The 15,490-nt window shown below is 43.8% G+C and overlaps 1 protein-coding gene across 2 annotated transcripts in view; it reads left to right on the top strand.

Annotated features, from left to right (window-relative positions):
• The window catches only part of LOC134673854 (oxidative stress-induced growth inhibitor 1-like), a 74,124-nt gene extending 63,035 nt beyond the window's left edge, over positions 1-11,089 (top strand). For both annotated transcript variants that reach the window (XM_063531893.1, XM_063531894.1), the window contains exons 7-10: positions 7,751-7,857; positions 8,665-8,834; positions 9,415-9,569; positions 10,273-11,089. In XM_063531893.1, coding sequence (XP_063387963.1) covers positions 7,751-7,857; positions 8,665-8,834; positions 9,415-9,569; positions 10,273-11,037 — 1,197 coding nt within the window. In that variant the 3' untranslated portion in view covers positions 11,038-11,089. The remainder of the gene's footprint in view (positions 1-7,750; positions 7,858-8,664; positions 8,835-9,414; positions 9,570-10,272) is intronic.
• Positions 11,090-15,490: the final 4,401 nt, after the last annotated feature.

Raw genomic sequence — 15,490 nt, 5'->3', positions numbered from 1 at the left:
AGATGGGCACGGCGTCCTTCGGCTACACAGCACTGATTTTAAATAGTCTAGAGATTGGCAGTAGTGCTTTTAACAAAATTGCGAGAACATTAACGAGAATAGCGATATGTGATGTGCACTGGTAGTAGTTCTATGACATACTGGCTCTGACAGCTCATGACAGAGCAAGATTTAAATTCGAACCGTGACTTTGGTGTTGCCACAGTATTTACAAAAAAATATTCCTAAAAATACAAAGCCAAAGCTGAACATTCCGCCCACCAAAATGCATTGTATTTTGACTAAGCGAAAAAGAAACAATAAAGTAAGGTAAGTACGATAATATTAAGTCTAAAACGAAAAAATGGACAACACAAAGGTAGCGCTCTAAAGCGACTATGCAGGCAGTGGGCACAGTTTGACCACAGGCCGTTTGTACAACCCTATGGCCGTGCGCACAGTGACCACACGACAGATCCCGTCGGATCCGGGGTGTGTGTCGATGATGCGACCCAGGGGCCACTTCATTGGGCTCGTCTGCTCATTCACAACGAGCACTAGTGCACCAATTTGGACGTTGGGTTGCCTATCGTGCCACTTCATCCGCTGGTGGAGGGTATGCATATACTCCTTGGACCATTTGTTCCAGAAGTCCTGGTGCATCTTCTGAAGCAGCTTCCAGCGTTGGAGAGGGCTAACCCGAACGTCTGATAGGTCTTCCTCGGGCACGACAGATAAGGGCTCCGTTGTGAGAAAATGGCCCGGAGTAAGGGCCGATAAGTCGTTAGGATCGGTACTGAGAGGAGTAAGGGGTCTCGAATTAAGAAGAGCCTCGACCTGGGTCAAGATGGTTAGAAACTCTTCGTACGTCAACCTCTGACTACCGATGACTCGAGCCAAATGTGTTTTAACAGCCTTGATACCGGCCTCAGCGAGACCCGAGAAGTGAGGGCTGCCTGGCGGATTGAACTCGAATTTAATCTCGCTATGCGTCGCAGCATCTCCTACAATACGTTGCAAAATATTGCTCGCGCCGACAAAATTCTTCCCCTGGTCGGATACCAACCGGTTACACCGACCACGACGCGCGACGAAGCGGCGAAGCGCGGCAAGAAACGCGTCTGAGGACAGCTCAGTGACGAGCTCCGTGTGTACAGCCTTTGTCGAGGTGCACACGAAAACGCAAATGTAACCCTTGTAGGTCTTGTTACCTCGCCCGCGACCCAGAGCTATGTCAAAAGGTCCCCCGAAATCGACAGCAGCACTCAGGAAAGCTTTGAGCTGGGCTACCCGATAAGACGGCAAGTCGCCCATGAACGGCGCAGGAGCACCGAGTGGTCGAACACGGAAGCATTTCATGCATTTTGACGTGACAGCGTGGATAGCTCGCTTTGGGGACAGTATCCAGAAATGCTGCGCCAGCAAATTATGAAGCGTCTGGACGCCTGGGTGCATGAAACGCTTATGGTACTCGTCGATCAAGAGGGAGGTAAGACGATCGTCGCGAGGTAGCAACAGGGGATGTTTAACATCGAATTCGAGAGAAGCTCGCGACAGGCGTCCGCCCACCCTCAAGAGACCCGCGTCATCGAGGAATGGAGACAATTTCTTAAATGCTTTCGGGAGAAAGTTCGAAAGATTGTTTTTCACTTTCTCGATCTCCGAAGCAAAGTGGTGTTGTTGAACAGAACGCACGAGGAACATAAGCGCCTGTTTAATCTCCAGGAGTGTTAGAGGACCGTCCAACAAGTTGTTGGGCGTCTTCCGATTTCTTACGTTGTGCACGAAACGAAAACAATAGGCGAGGACACGTTGGAGTGTCCTCAGTGCCGAGAACTTATTCATTAAGTTGTCTGTCCACGTCTCCTGCACAGAGACAGTAAGGACAGTCACCTTGCGCTCTTCGTGTAGGACATCCACGTCGACTGATAACGTTGACTTAGGCCAGTCAGACTTGTCCAGCACGAGCCAAGATGGACCCTTCCACCAGTTACTATGGTGGACCAGGTCGTCCGGCAAGAGGCCCCGCGACCCACAGTCGGCAGGGTTGTCGCCAGTCCTCACGTGTCGCCAGCAATCAGGAGCGATAATCTCCTGGATGTGGCTCACGCGGTTAGCCACGAAAGTTTTCCACTTGGAAGGGCAAGACTTTATCCAAGTCAACGCAACGCTAGAGTCAGACCACGCGTACACCTTGTCGATTTTGTGGAGAGGCTCCAGAGCCGTTGCGACCGACTCCACTAGGTCTGCAAGTAGTACCGCGGCCAGCAACTCGAGACGTGGTATAGACAATTTACGCAGGGGTGCCACTCTCGATTTACCACAGACCAACTGGACGTACTGCGTTCCGTCCTCGCCTGACGTTCGAACGTAAACCACCGCGCAAAACCCTCGCTCTGAGGCGTCGCAGAACCCGTGAACTTCGAGCGAGACGAAATCGTTGACCATACGACGCGGGACAGACACGGACCTCAACGAAGGCAGCTGCGCTTTGAACTCTCGCCATTCGGATACAAGGTTCTCTGGCGCGTCGTCATCCCACGAGACACCTGAGACCCACAGCAACTGCATGAGATATTTCGCTAAGAACGTCACAGGTGAGAGAAGGCCCAGAGGGTCAAAGATCCGAGCAATCTCCGAGAGGATGGTACGTTTAGTGCACCGACGATCTTCGACAGCCACTCGAAAGGTGAAGTCGTCTGCCTGAGGTAACCACGAGAGGCCAAGAATTTTTAGTGAGATGTCCCCAATGGAGTTGAACTCCCGAAAGTCTTCAGAATACAAGTCTGAGGAGGGGACACCGTCGAAGAACTCCTGGTGGTTCGACGTCCATTTCCGCAAATGGAAACCGCCAGAAGCTAATATCGTCGACAACTCCGAACGAAGCTTCCGTGCTTCTTCGATAGAATGAGCTCCAGACACCACGTCGTCGACATAGATGTCGCGGTCTAGAACTGCCGAACCGGAAGGGTATTCTTCACCCGATTGCCTTGCCAACTGAGCAATAGTTCGGAGAGCTTGGTAAGGAGCGGACGAAACGCCGTAAGTAACGGTCAGCAGCCGATAGTCCCGGACAGGCTCATTGACAGACGGACGCCATAGGATACGCTGATATTCAGCATCTTCCGGGGACACTAAAATTTGTCTATACATTTGCTTGACGTCGGCCGTGAAAACAACATTATGCCACCGAAAACGAAGGAGCAAGTGGAAAATGTTATTTTGCAGCTTCTGCCCTGGCAGTAGCGCATCATTTAGCGAGATGCCTCGGCTGTCCTTGGCACTGGCGTCAAAGACGACCCGGAGAGGAGTACTGGTTGACGAGGGCCTCAATACTCCATGGTGGGGGATGTAGAAGAACTTCCCCTCATCCACCCTTGGAGGGTCACACTCCTCAAGGTGGCGACAGCTTTCGTAATCCTTCATAAAGGCTACATAGTTTTTGTAGAAGTCGGAGTTACTAAGTAACTTTCGCTCCAGCGACGAAAATCTCCTAAGAGCAATGGCTCGAGAGCCCGAGAAGGTGGGTTTATTGGAAGTGTCAGCGAAAGGTAGAGGAACGACGAATCTACCTTCCTCTGTGCGACGAAAGTTAGCGAGAAAATATTCCTCGCACAGCTGATCCTCCTTCGACAAAATGACGGTGTTCGGAGAGCGGACATCTTCCAACTCCCAGAACCTCTTAATAGAGTCGTCAATTGATAACCTGCCCACGACCAGTTGACAACTGTTACCACGGAACCGAGAACGACAGATGTCCGTTGCACAGTCGCCTGCGTCACCCATCAAAATCCACCCGAAGATGGTGTTGAGGGCAGTCGCCTGGCCAGGGGCCCCATGGGTTAAACCAGGGCGTAACGAAGAAGCGAGAATGTTGACGTTCAGGAGCAAGTCAACAGGTCCTGGAATATGCCAATGAGGGTCAGCTAACTCTAAGCCCCTGATATGTCGCCATGATGAGACATCAACATGATCCGTTGGCATTTCCGGACAAATTTTTGGTAACAAATAAGCCTCTACTGTAATAGCAGTATCAGACTTCCCGAGCCTGGACGAGACAGTACATGACAATGTGCCACCGGGCCTAGAAACCACATCACCAATGCCAGTCACGGCATGCTTCCCATATTCTGCCCGGAGACCAAGCTTCTTTGCACATTCCTCGCTTATAAAGTTGCAAGCACTGGCACAGTCAAGCAAAGCCCTTACCGCTACCAAGTCGCCTTGGGCATTCTTCACCAAAACCTTGGCAGTTGCAAACAAAGAAGAGGCCGCCACATTACTTGCCACCATTGCCAGCGGATTCGATGTGTCAGACGGATGCTTCGAGCTATTTACATCCACAGCCGGGGAGGCAGGCACATTTGCATTATTAAAATGTAACAGCGTATGGTGGGAGAAACGACACTGCTCACACCGCTGTTTTGACTTGCAGGACTTGACAGAATGAGACCCCGACAGACATAGAATACATAACTTATTTTCTTTCACACATTTGAACCGATCAGCGGGGTCATATTTTAAAAAAGTTGGACAAGATACAAGACTATGAGCCAGCTTACAGACTACACACGTTGGAGCAGTGACCACCAAGGCCATTTTTGGCTTACTAGAAGGCTTACTACTGCTAGGCTGAGGGGTACTAGCAACGAAGCCCGTTGACCCTGCAGCATCTAGTGCTCGGTATCTTTTCTCAACAAAATTCTGCAATTTACTAAACTCCGGGATATCATCGGAGTTGTGTTCTAGCTCAAACTGCTCCTTCGTGCTCCTATCCAGCTTCGACCACAGTAACTGAATAAGTAAAAAGTTTTTATCCGGCAAGCTGAAACCTTTCAATATTGACAAGTTTTCAGTAAAGACCCTATGAACCCGCTGTAGGTCACTAGGCCGAGACACTTTTACAGGTTCACACTGAGTAAGCTTATCATAATAAGTTGTAGCAATTAATTTAATTTTATTATATTGCTTGTACAGCGCCTCATATGCTACCTTATAATTGTCATCGGTGACAGGATAATTTTTTATAAGGTCATATGCTTCATTTTGCACGCTCGACAGTAAATAGTGTAATTTTTCAACAGGGGCAATATCTGTTCGCTTATGTACTAAAGAATTGAACAACTGTATGAATGTTACCCAGTTTTCAATTTTCCCATCGAAAGCTTTAATTTGTAACTTCGGCAACTTCGGCACGACCGGCTGCGGCGTCCCCGATACCCCGGAAGCCCCAGCAAAGGCCTGCTTCCTATTCTGCAAACGCGATCTCACTGCCCTAACCTTCGAGTCGAACATCGCGGTATGGGAACAAATTTCGCGGTGCTCGCTTCGCGGAGCAGCACTTAAAAGTTTTATTTGAGCTTCATGAAAGTTTTTCGCAATTGCACACAATTCACTCTCGTCACACAAAGCTAATTCAGCATCCGACAACATTTGCAAATACTCTATTCTCATTACCTGATAATCACGAGCAATCATCACCGTGTCTACGCCAGCATCATCTTTCTCGCCAGACTTATCACTGCCTCCCATATTAATAAACACAAAACTACACAAAATTGCAGTAAATACACAAAAAAATGTTCAAAACAAACTGCAATTCACCTTCCACAACTTCAATGACAGACAGCTGACAGTTGACACTTGACAATTATGAAAAATGTTGCCAGCGCAATTAAATAAGTGACCGAATGATTTTATTAAAGCACCACTACACGACCACCAACTTTCTTGCTTACCCTCGACTTTTTTTATAAGTCTACCCTAAATTTAGAATTAAGCAGATGATATGACGAAACGAATTTGAATAAGCAACAGACAACGACAAACGAAAAACCAAAGGTCACTTTTCAAATTATCCGGCTCGAAGGACCAAAATGTTCACTGGCGAAAGAGTGGACTGTAAAAAATGGGACGATAGGGGAATACTTTAGGGCCGGTTGAGCAAGAAAGTTGTTGTATGCCAAATTAACTTATGGAATTAAATTTAAGTGCGAGATAGTGTGAGACGAAGTTACCTTTGCAATCCGGTGGTTGTGGGTTGAACCGTTGGTTTCTGTTGTGGACTGCTGGTGGTGGTCCGGGCTGCCCTTGTCGCAAGCTAGAGGTAAGCTCAGAACCGTTACCTTCAGTCGGCCAACTTAGACCTAGGTTTTTCCACTGCACAGATGGGCACGGCGTCCTTCGGCTACACAGCACTGATTTTAAATAGTCTAGAGATTGGCAGTAGTGCTTTTAACAAAATTGCGAGAACATTAACGAGAATAGCGATATGTGATGTGCACTGGTAGTAGTTCTATGACATACTGGCTCTGACAGCTCATGACAGAGCAAGATTTAAATTCGAACCGTGACTTTGGTGTTGCCACAGTATTTACAAAAAAATATTCCTAAAAATACAAAGCCAAAGCTGAACAGGTATCCTTGTCTTTTTTTGGTATTTTAAGCTTTAAGTTCAGTTTTACCACTAAGGGATTGTGGTCAGAGCCAACATCTGCACCTGGGAAGGTCTTAGCGTTCAGTATAGAATTTCGGAATCTTGTTGGAATAAGTACGTAATCGATTTGGTTACGAACAATATTTTCTGAATTGTGCTTAGGCGAGGTCCAGGTGTATAAACGTCTAGGTGGATGATGAAACCAAGTATTCGTCACAACAAGATCTTTCTCTATGCAAAATTGCACTAACCTGTCCCCCGTCCAATTTCTTTCTCCTAGTCCGTAATTACCTACATGTTTTCCAACCGAGCCTTTACCTATCTTCGCATTCATGTCTCCCAGCACTATGGTTACTTGTTGAGATTTAAGTGAGCTAAGAACCGTCTCCAATTCTTCATAAAAATTTTCAAGGAGATCTGGGTTTATCTTCGCTTTTTCTGTTGTTGGGGCATACACTTGCACAATATTGACATCAAATGGGTGTCCACTCAATTGTAGAAGAATAATCCGCTCTGATACGGGCACAAAGTTTTTAACATATCTACTAAGTTCTTTTTTAATTAGTATACCCACGCCATGGTAGTGGTTTTTATCCGTTGACGGTTTACCAGAGTAGTACAAGACTGAATCTTGTCTTTCGTATTTGCCATTATCTTTCCATCGTACTTCACTGAGGCCTAATATGTCCAAATGTAGTCTATCCATTTCTAATATTACGTTGTCCAATTTCCCTGGTTTTATTAAGCTTCTAATGTTCCATGTGGCTATCTTCAGACAGTCTTCTTTTCTTCGTATAAGTTTTAGCCCTGTTGTGGATTTCTTCTTTTCTTCTTTTAGATCTTCATCGGTAACATACTTAACATCGCAAGTCCCGATTAACTTGTGACGCCGGGGTGAATCCGGGTCGCATTCTACTGGCATTATTTGGCTGATCATTGTATTTCATGGTGGTTTTCTTGGAGCATTTTGTAAGTGCAGTGGGGCCCCAAGTCCTTCTACACCGGCTGTGCTTTTCTACGAAGCTTGGACGCCACCGTTGACCCCATGTGGGTTCATCCGCTGCCATTCCTACTGTCTGTCCCAGCTCCAGCAGACAGCACCCTCACGACCTCTGCTCCAGATGCTAGAGAAGCCCGCAAGGGGGGTTTGATAACGGAGTGGCCTTCTCCGGCCTGTGCGGTCCGCGGGAGGTATTTGATTTCCCTCCTGCCCCCCGCCCGTCTCGAAAGAAGAGCGGTGAGCATCCCCCTATCCGCCACCTGGGGACGCGCCCTCTAGGGATATAGGCTTCCCCCGAGGGGACGTTTTTGACCGGATATACTTGATGTTTGCAGCGCTACTTCCGGTCCGGCGTGATCGTGTCGAGCGTGCGCGCCGCGCCGCGCGCAGGCGCGCCGTGCGCCGGCGCATGCCCTCACAATGCGCGCTACGTTGTCTCCGGGTGAGTAAAGCAAGTGTAAGGGCTCATTTAGACGATGTGTTAAATTTGTTAAATATCAATAGGTGCCGCCATCTACACGAATATATGCCAAAGGCGCCATCTTTTCGGACGATCGATACAATACGCCTCTATACTGAATTCTATTTGACAAAATCTAATAAACCGTTCTAATAGGGTATTTTCCTACTAGTCAAATCAGGTACTTTTTAGGGTTCCGTACCCAAAGGGTAAAACGGGACCCTATTAGTAAGACTTCGCTGTCCGTCCGTCCGTCCGTCTGTTTGTCACCAGGCTGTATCTCACGAACCGTGATAGCTAGACAGTTGAAATTTTGACAGATGATGTATTTCTGTTTCCGCTATAACAACAAATACTAAAAACAGAATAAAATAGAGATTTAAGTGGGGCTCCCATACAGCAAACGTGATTTTTGACCAAAGTTAAGCAACGTCGGGCGTGGTCAGTACTTGGATGGGTGACCGTTTTCTTTTTGCATTTTTTTCCGTTTTTTTTTGCTTTATGGTACGGAACCCTTCGTGCGCGAGTCCGACTCGCACTTGCCCGGTTTTTTAGGACTGTCAAAACGATTTGCTAATATGGAATTTATATGAATCATTACATGCTGACGTCACGGCCAACTGTCGCCTACTTTTTATATTTCTATTTTCTATCCGATTTATTAAATAGAACTTGTGTTTAAAAATAACTCCGATCTCCTATATGTGTTTTCTAATAATTATCTGGTGCTTTATTTCATGCATGGTGTAAAATAATTTATTTTAAATACAGTATAATACCCTATTCCAGATACGACAAGTCCTGCGGCCGTCCGTTCCGTATCCTCTGCAAGCGGGTGGTGGTCGCCTGCGGTGGTAGCGACCGTCCCAACACATTAGACCCGGCCATAGCGCCCTACGCGCTGCATTCACTCAGCGCACTACAGAGGGCGCTGCCTCAGAACATTCCCGATGCATTAGGTATGTACCATCCACACTTATACCAGAGATACCCGTCCCTCTCTGTCTAAGGTTATCGGTTCACGTAATACCTATCAGGTTATCTACTTATTTTTAATCAAGAATATTTCATTGAATTTGAGCATAGACTTAAAAGGCGAAAATTTGATTGCATTATATAAACATCGATATCGAGATGGTCTATAATAAAAACATTCACGCTCTACGGAAAAGCAAAATCGGTGCGACAAGATAACGGGGTCTACCGATAGTCATAATGGCACTGTACGGCTCCGTGCATTATTTTATCGTATGGAAGGTAGAGGTGAGGAGAAAATTATTTTATGGGAGAAAATTTGCAAAAGCGTCCAGCCGTCAGCTATAAATCTTTCCAGAGATCCAAATCTCTCCAGAGTAGCGCTAGAGTAGCTAACAACATAGCTATTTGAGGTTTTTTGACGGAACACTTTTTGATACACGGAGATCGTTTTCCTCACCCGCCTTCCATACATTATTTGGTAAATTTAATTGTTAAAAGTCGTTTTGACGAGTCATAGTTGTTTTTGAATAAGTCAGTTTATATTTTGATGTCGTTTCCCAGAGCCGCCGACCGTGCTAGTGGTGGGGTCGGGCGTGAGCGCGGCGGACGCGGTGTGGTTGTCCCTTAAAGCCGGGTGCCGCGTCGCACATGTCCACCGCACCCCGGCGCCTGCGCTGGCCAAGCTGGACCCTGAGGCCTACCCAGATTATACACAGGTACCTAATAACATTAATTACCGGAAATTCAGAATAGATACCTTCTATAGTTCGTTTATTTTAGCATTAGAAAGAACTTGAAATAAAGTAAGCGATCTTGTCGATGTCTTTTAATTGAAAAACGCTTTTTTAAAATCAATAACTATTACATATGAAAGCGGAAGAATATAAATGATCGTATTAGATTCATAATTGTTACATATTTGTCATAACTTATTTTTAAAATGTGCTTTTCAATTAAAAGACACATCAAGATTGTTTATGTCGCACTTTATGATTACATATTTTAACAACACTAGGTACAAGGTACAGTCGGCAGCAGAAGTTGCTAAGCGGGCGAGGTGTTCAAAATTACCTTGACGCACTCTTATTCTCTTAACAATAAAGTAGCATCAAGATCATTTTGAACACCTCGCCCGCTAAGCAACTTCTGCTGACAACGATCCTATCAAAAGTGGAATGAAGTGCAAAAATTACGCACGATTTTAACCTTTTGAACGCCAAACGGCGCATCCATTTGGCGTGCCACTGACGCCACGGGGGTAAAATTTAGTTTAGTGAATAAATAATGCCAACCTAGAAGTGGGGAGTTTTTCAGTAGATTTTCATCAAATGCCGTCTTTTGCGTTAACGTCAATTGCCGTCTGCTGTGGCGTTCAAAAAGTTAACAAATGACATTAGTTATAAAATTATTCTTCCGCAGGTCTACAAAATGATGTGCGACGGGCCATCAGGCAACCACCCGAACTACACCCCCTACCCCCACCACGTCATCGCCGAGGCCGCCCCCCTCTCCCCCAACAAACCCCCCAAGATGGCTGACGAAGAAGACTGCCCCAAATCCGTCAAACTACTAGACATCGTCACAAACGAAATGAAAGAATTAACCGTTTCAATCATCGCCGTTCTTATCGGCTCAAAACCAGACTTGTTTTTCTTACAAACCAACTTTAACTTAAACTGTATAGATTTAAATAATTGTGTCAAATGTACAGACGAATCCAAGCATGCGGCTAAGCGAAAAATCGAGGACAACCGATGTTTTTTCAAAAACCATTGGCATTACTTCAAAACTGTACTCGGACAGAGTATCCAAAGCTGCAAATCAAGATATTTAAATTCAGAAATCAATGGGAATGACACTAAATGTATAGTGCCAGATTGTAACAAGCGTATGGAGTGTAAATGTCAAGTGGTACCGTATTCGGATCCGTTAGAAAATAAGATAAAATGTCAATGTCGGTTTACTAACCCGTACTCAAGTGGCTTAGGTTTTGGTATAGATCCGAAAGTTGGAGTAAATTGTAGGGAAAATCCTGTGGCGATCGACAAAGGTACTCATGAGATGCTTTACAGCCCCGGCTTGTATGCTCTGGGGCCGCTGACAGCAGATAATTTCGTTCGTTTCATTCCCGGCGGGGCGCTGGCGGCGGTCGCTCATATGCACAAGGAAAGAAAGAACGAGTGAATGATATATGTGATGGAATACTTTTTACAATAAATATTTTTTTATACCTGAAGTTTTTGTATGAATTCGACCTTAGGCTACCTTTTCCTTGTAACAAGCATACACTACATCTCTTCTTCAGTCGGTCCTTCAATACTGAGGATCGTGACATAATATCCTTCTGTTGAAGACCAGGTTCCTCCATAGGGTACACTATATATATGTACATTAGTTATTAACGATACAAGTGCGAAAAGAAGGAAATTCGCAACGAGTGGCGATAAATTGAAACACGACCGAAGGGAGTTGCGAATTACCTTTTCGCACGAGTATTGTACGTTTTACAGTACATATGGCCCTTTAAATTTTTGACATACGTACGTACGTATAGCCCTTAATCCTGCCCTGGGGCGGTAAAGACTAACCCCCTTATTCATAAACGTTTACTAAAGTTAACAAGTCGATAATAATCGTTTGTCCCTTTCCGACGTATTGGTATGATGGAAAGGGACAAACGATTATTATCGGCTTGTTAACTTTAGTAAACGTTTATGAATAAGGGGGTAAAGTATATGTACTGTAAAATAATTTTTAAGAAAAAAAACCGACGTCCATGGGGGCCGGTGAAAGATTAATTGTAGATGGTACACTACGTAGAAAAGGAGGTAAAACCACCCACTTTTCTACTAGCATTTCGCTTCTGTAATGGCTCCTCTACAGGATGGGCCAACGCCGGCCACTCCAAGGGACGCAGCCATGCGGTAGAATGAGATAGCAATATCACTTGCTCCCTCTAACGCATAAATGCGTCCCTTGGAGTGGCCGGCGTTGGCCCATCGTGTAGAGGAGCCATAAGGGCCGTAGTTCTAGCCTAACCTAACCCACTTCTCAGATAGCAGTTCGGTTCTGTGAGGATCGCAGTTCAAACCTAACCTAACCCACTTAATGGCGCATGCGGTGCGGTGTACGGGGGTTTAAGCGGGAAGGGCTAGTAAGATTGGCATCATCATACTTTATACCTACATTTTAAGATAGGTGATCATAGTGGTTTATTTAGTTAAGGTATCATAGTGGTTTTCCGGGTCAAGGTCCAGGTCCGAGTCCGGGTCCGAGTCTGGGTCCGTGTCCGGGTCCGAGTCCGGATCCGAGACCGGGTCCGAGTCCGGGTTCAAATCCGGATCCGACTCTAGGTCCGGGTCCGGGTCCGAACCGGATCCGGGTATGAGCCCGAGTCCGGGTCCCAGTCCAAGTCAAAACCGAAATTCGTAATCACCAAACGTGTACCATGCGTCGTTGAAGAGTTCTGTTCTGGTCATCATCAGCAGTTCCACTTCATCAAATGCGACAGTTTTTAATGTAAATGCTTGTTTTTATGATGAAAATACAAAAAAATCTATACGTATGCCATTAATATTTGAGGAGTTCCCTCGATTCCTTATGGATCCCATCATCAGAACTCGAGCTTGACAAAAATGTGGCTTAAAAACTTAACTTGCTTAACGAACACAACGAAGAGGAAAAATCGCCAAACGTAAACCATGCGTCGTTGAAGAGTTCTGTTCTGATCATCATCAGCAGTTCCACTTCATCAAATGCAACAGTTTTTAATGAAAATGCTTGATTTTCTGATGTAAATGCAAAAATCTCTATACGCATGCCTTTAAGATTTGAGGAGTTCCCTTGATTCCTCATGGATCCCATCATCAGAACTCGAGCTTTACAAAAATCTGCCTTAAAAACTTAACTTGCTTAACAAACATAACGAAGAGGACAAATCGCCAACCGTGAACTATGCGTCGTTGAAGAGTTCCGTTCTGATCATCATCAGCAGTTCCACTTCATCAAATGTCACTTTTTTGGATGTATATGCTTGATTTGTTGATAAAAACACAAAAATCAGCATATGTATGCCTTTAAGTTTTGAGGAGTTCCGTCGATTCCTCATGGATCCCATCATCAGAACTGGATTTTGACAAAAACGGGACCAATCTGTATGCATATACATACAATCAAAAAAATAATTTTCAAAATCGGTCCAGTAATGACGGAGATATGGAGTAACAAACATAAAAAATAAAAAAAAATAAAAAAAAACATACAACCGAATTGATAACCTCCTTCTTTGAGATTTGGAAGTCGGTTAATAAATAAAAACACTCGACGGGAAGGGAGGGGATTTTAAAAACGAGATATAATTAAAACAAATATTTTTATTATATGCATTTTATACGTTTTATAAGGATTTATCTAAACTAACATACAATAGATGAGTAAATTCCAAAAATATCTTAATTAAAAAAAATTAACATAAACAACATTCAAAACTGTCACAATCCTGAAAAGGACATGTTTGGATATTTTTTTATGTTTACTGGATCCAAAAAAGACCTAAAATTTTATTTAAAAAAAGTACTAAGTGTAACAGAAATCAGTGCCAAATACACATAAACAATATTATACCTATAGAAAATATGGCACCTTAATTTTTCATTAAATCACTTTTTTTTTGCTGCATATTATAATTCCGCGGGTTTAATTTTTATCGACAATTTCACCGAAATCGGTTAATGGACTGATGAGTAATTATTTTACTAAATGAGCACTGCAAATAGGGGTCATTTGTGACGTTATCTATGAAAAGGGACCTTTGTCAATGGCGCTTACGCCATTGTTAACGAAGCTCCGATATGAATACTATGCCGCGCGACGCTGTGCGACGTAAGCGCCATCGACAATAAGGTCCCTTTTCATAGATAATGCCTCATTTTAGCTCCGAATGCGCCGTTTCTAGCGCAGAATCAGTGCCATCTATGTCAGCAGCACATGCAGTTCCGAGTAATGGCTACTTTCCTCTATACACTGATATCAAAACAATACACATATAGTTATTATAGTTACAGACATATACATATAAGCCACCGCGCCATAACACTTCGTTACATCTGGTTTTTGGTCCGACCCCCTTTCCACGGGTTTTTAAAAATGTTCACCTAACGTGTCACGTCAAAAGTTATCCCACCAAAAACATTCTGTAAAAAACTAGCCAAGTCTCGATGGAGCTGCTTGTTTATCTCTAAAAAGTAATGAAATCTAGACAAAGTCGTGCCAAGTCTAAGGTTCCTTACTGCGATTTCTTTATTATTATAGTTAATGTTGTGTGACTTGGCCGTTGAAGGGTACACAAGGGTACAAAACCAGGTGCTCCATCACACCATTGCACCAATCTGTCGCCAGAACCGCTACCCATTGACGATGGAAAATTGCCACTTGGAAAACGTTGATTCAATAACCAGTCAATTGTAGGCTTGATAAAGCTGCGTATTTCAATAATACTTATGTATGGGCGAGCCTGAAACAAACACTTCTTTTTGGTGCAATGGCAGATTGGTGCAATGGTGTCATGGAGCACCTGGTTTTGTACCCTTGTGTACTCTTCAACGGCCAAGTCACACAACATTAACTATAATAATAAAGAAATCGCAGTAAGGAACCTTAGACTTGGCACGACTTTGTCTAGATTTCATTACTTTTTAGAGATAAACAAGCAGCTCCATCGAGACTTGGCTAGTTTTTTACAGAATGTTTTTGGTGGGATTTCACTTCTTTTTGTAGAAACGTGGGCATATTGATTTATTTTATTAGATTTTCTTATTTAACACATTTTTTTTCTTTTTAGGAGTAGTTTTTTTATTATTACAAATCTTTCTTTTCTTTTTTTCCGGTTCTGATTCTTGTACAGTAGCAACAGTTTTTCGTATTGCCCATTCATTAAATCTAATAATTAAATAATAATCAGTAATCCGTCACTAATCATCATATAATGACTTGGCAATCGCACATAATGCTTTACTCGTACCGTACTCGTAAATATGTGTAATGCTCAAACTGCAATTAGCGCTAGCGTTATGTTCAATTAGAATTATTTTTAATAGGTGACGATGATCCTTTTGTCATTATGCAGCCGTGCGATGGCCAAGTCATTATACGTATTACAAATTAAAGATATCTTATTGATACGGTTTTAACACCCCCTGGCACTGATTAAAATAACCGACTTGGTTTCACATTACATCTCAAAACTTTTTTGTAGTAAAAGCGTTGCGAGACTTGCAATTTTTTACATGTAATGTTTTTGATGGGATCTCATCTCTTTTTGTAGGCAGTCCTTCTTTTCGGGTACTCATACCCATACTATGTATACACATATCATAACTAAACATATCTTCATTCATACTCACATCGTACATCGTAGTGTACCTTTACTTTACTTTACCTACTATTTGTAGGAACTGCAACAGTAACTTTGTAATATCATATATTTACATGGGATTACAAACTTACTTATGCAGTTCTTAGATCTTTAAAACGTGACTGATATTGCAATATTTTTAGGTTTTCCCTTTATGTGGCCATTAAACCCTAACTCTGTACCAAATTTCAGCTCTCTGAGTTTATGGGAAGTACTAGTTCTATT

Source organism: Cydia fagiglandana, chromosome 19 (assembly GCF_963556715.1).
Source record: "Cydia fagiglandana chromosome 19, ilCydFagi1.1, whole genome shotgun sequence".
Classification (NCBI taxonomy): domain Eukaryota; kingdom Metazoa; phylum Arthropoda; class Insecta; order Lepidoptera; family Tortricidae; genus Cydia; species Cydia fagiglandana.
Note: the sequence above shows the minus strand (reverse complement) of the source record. Positions and strands in the feature narration are given on the sequence as shown.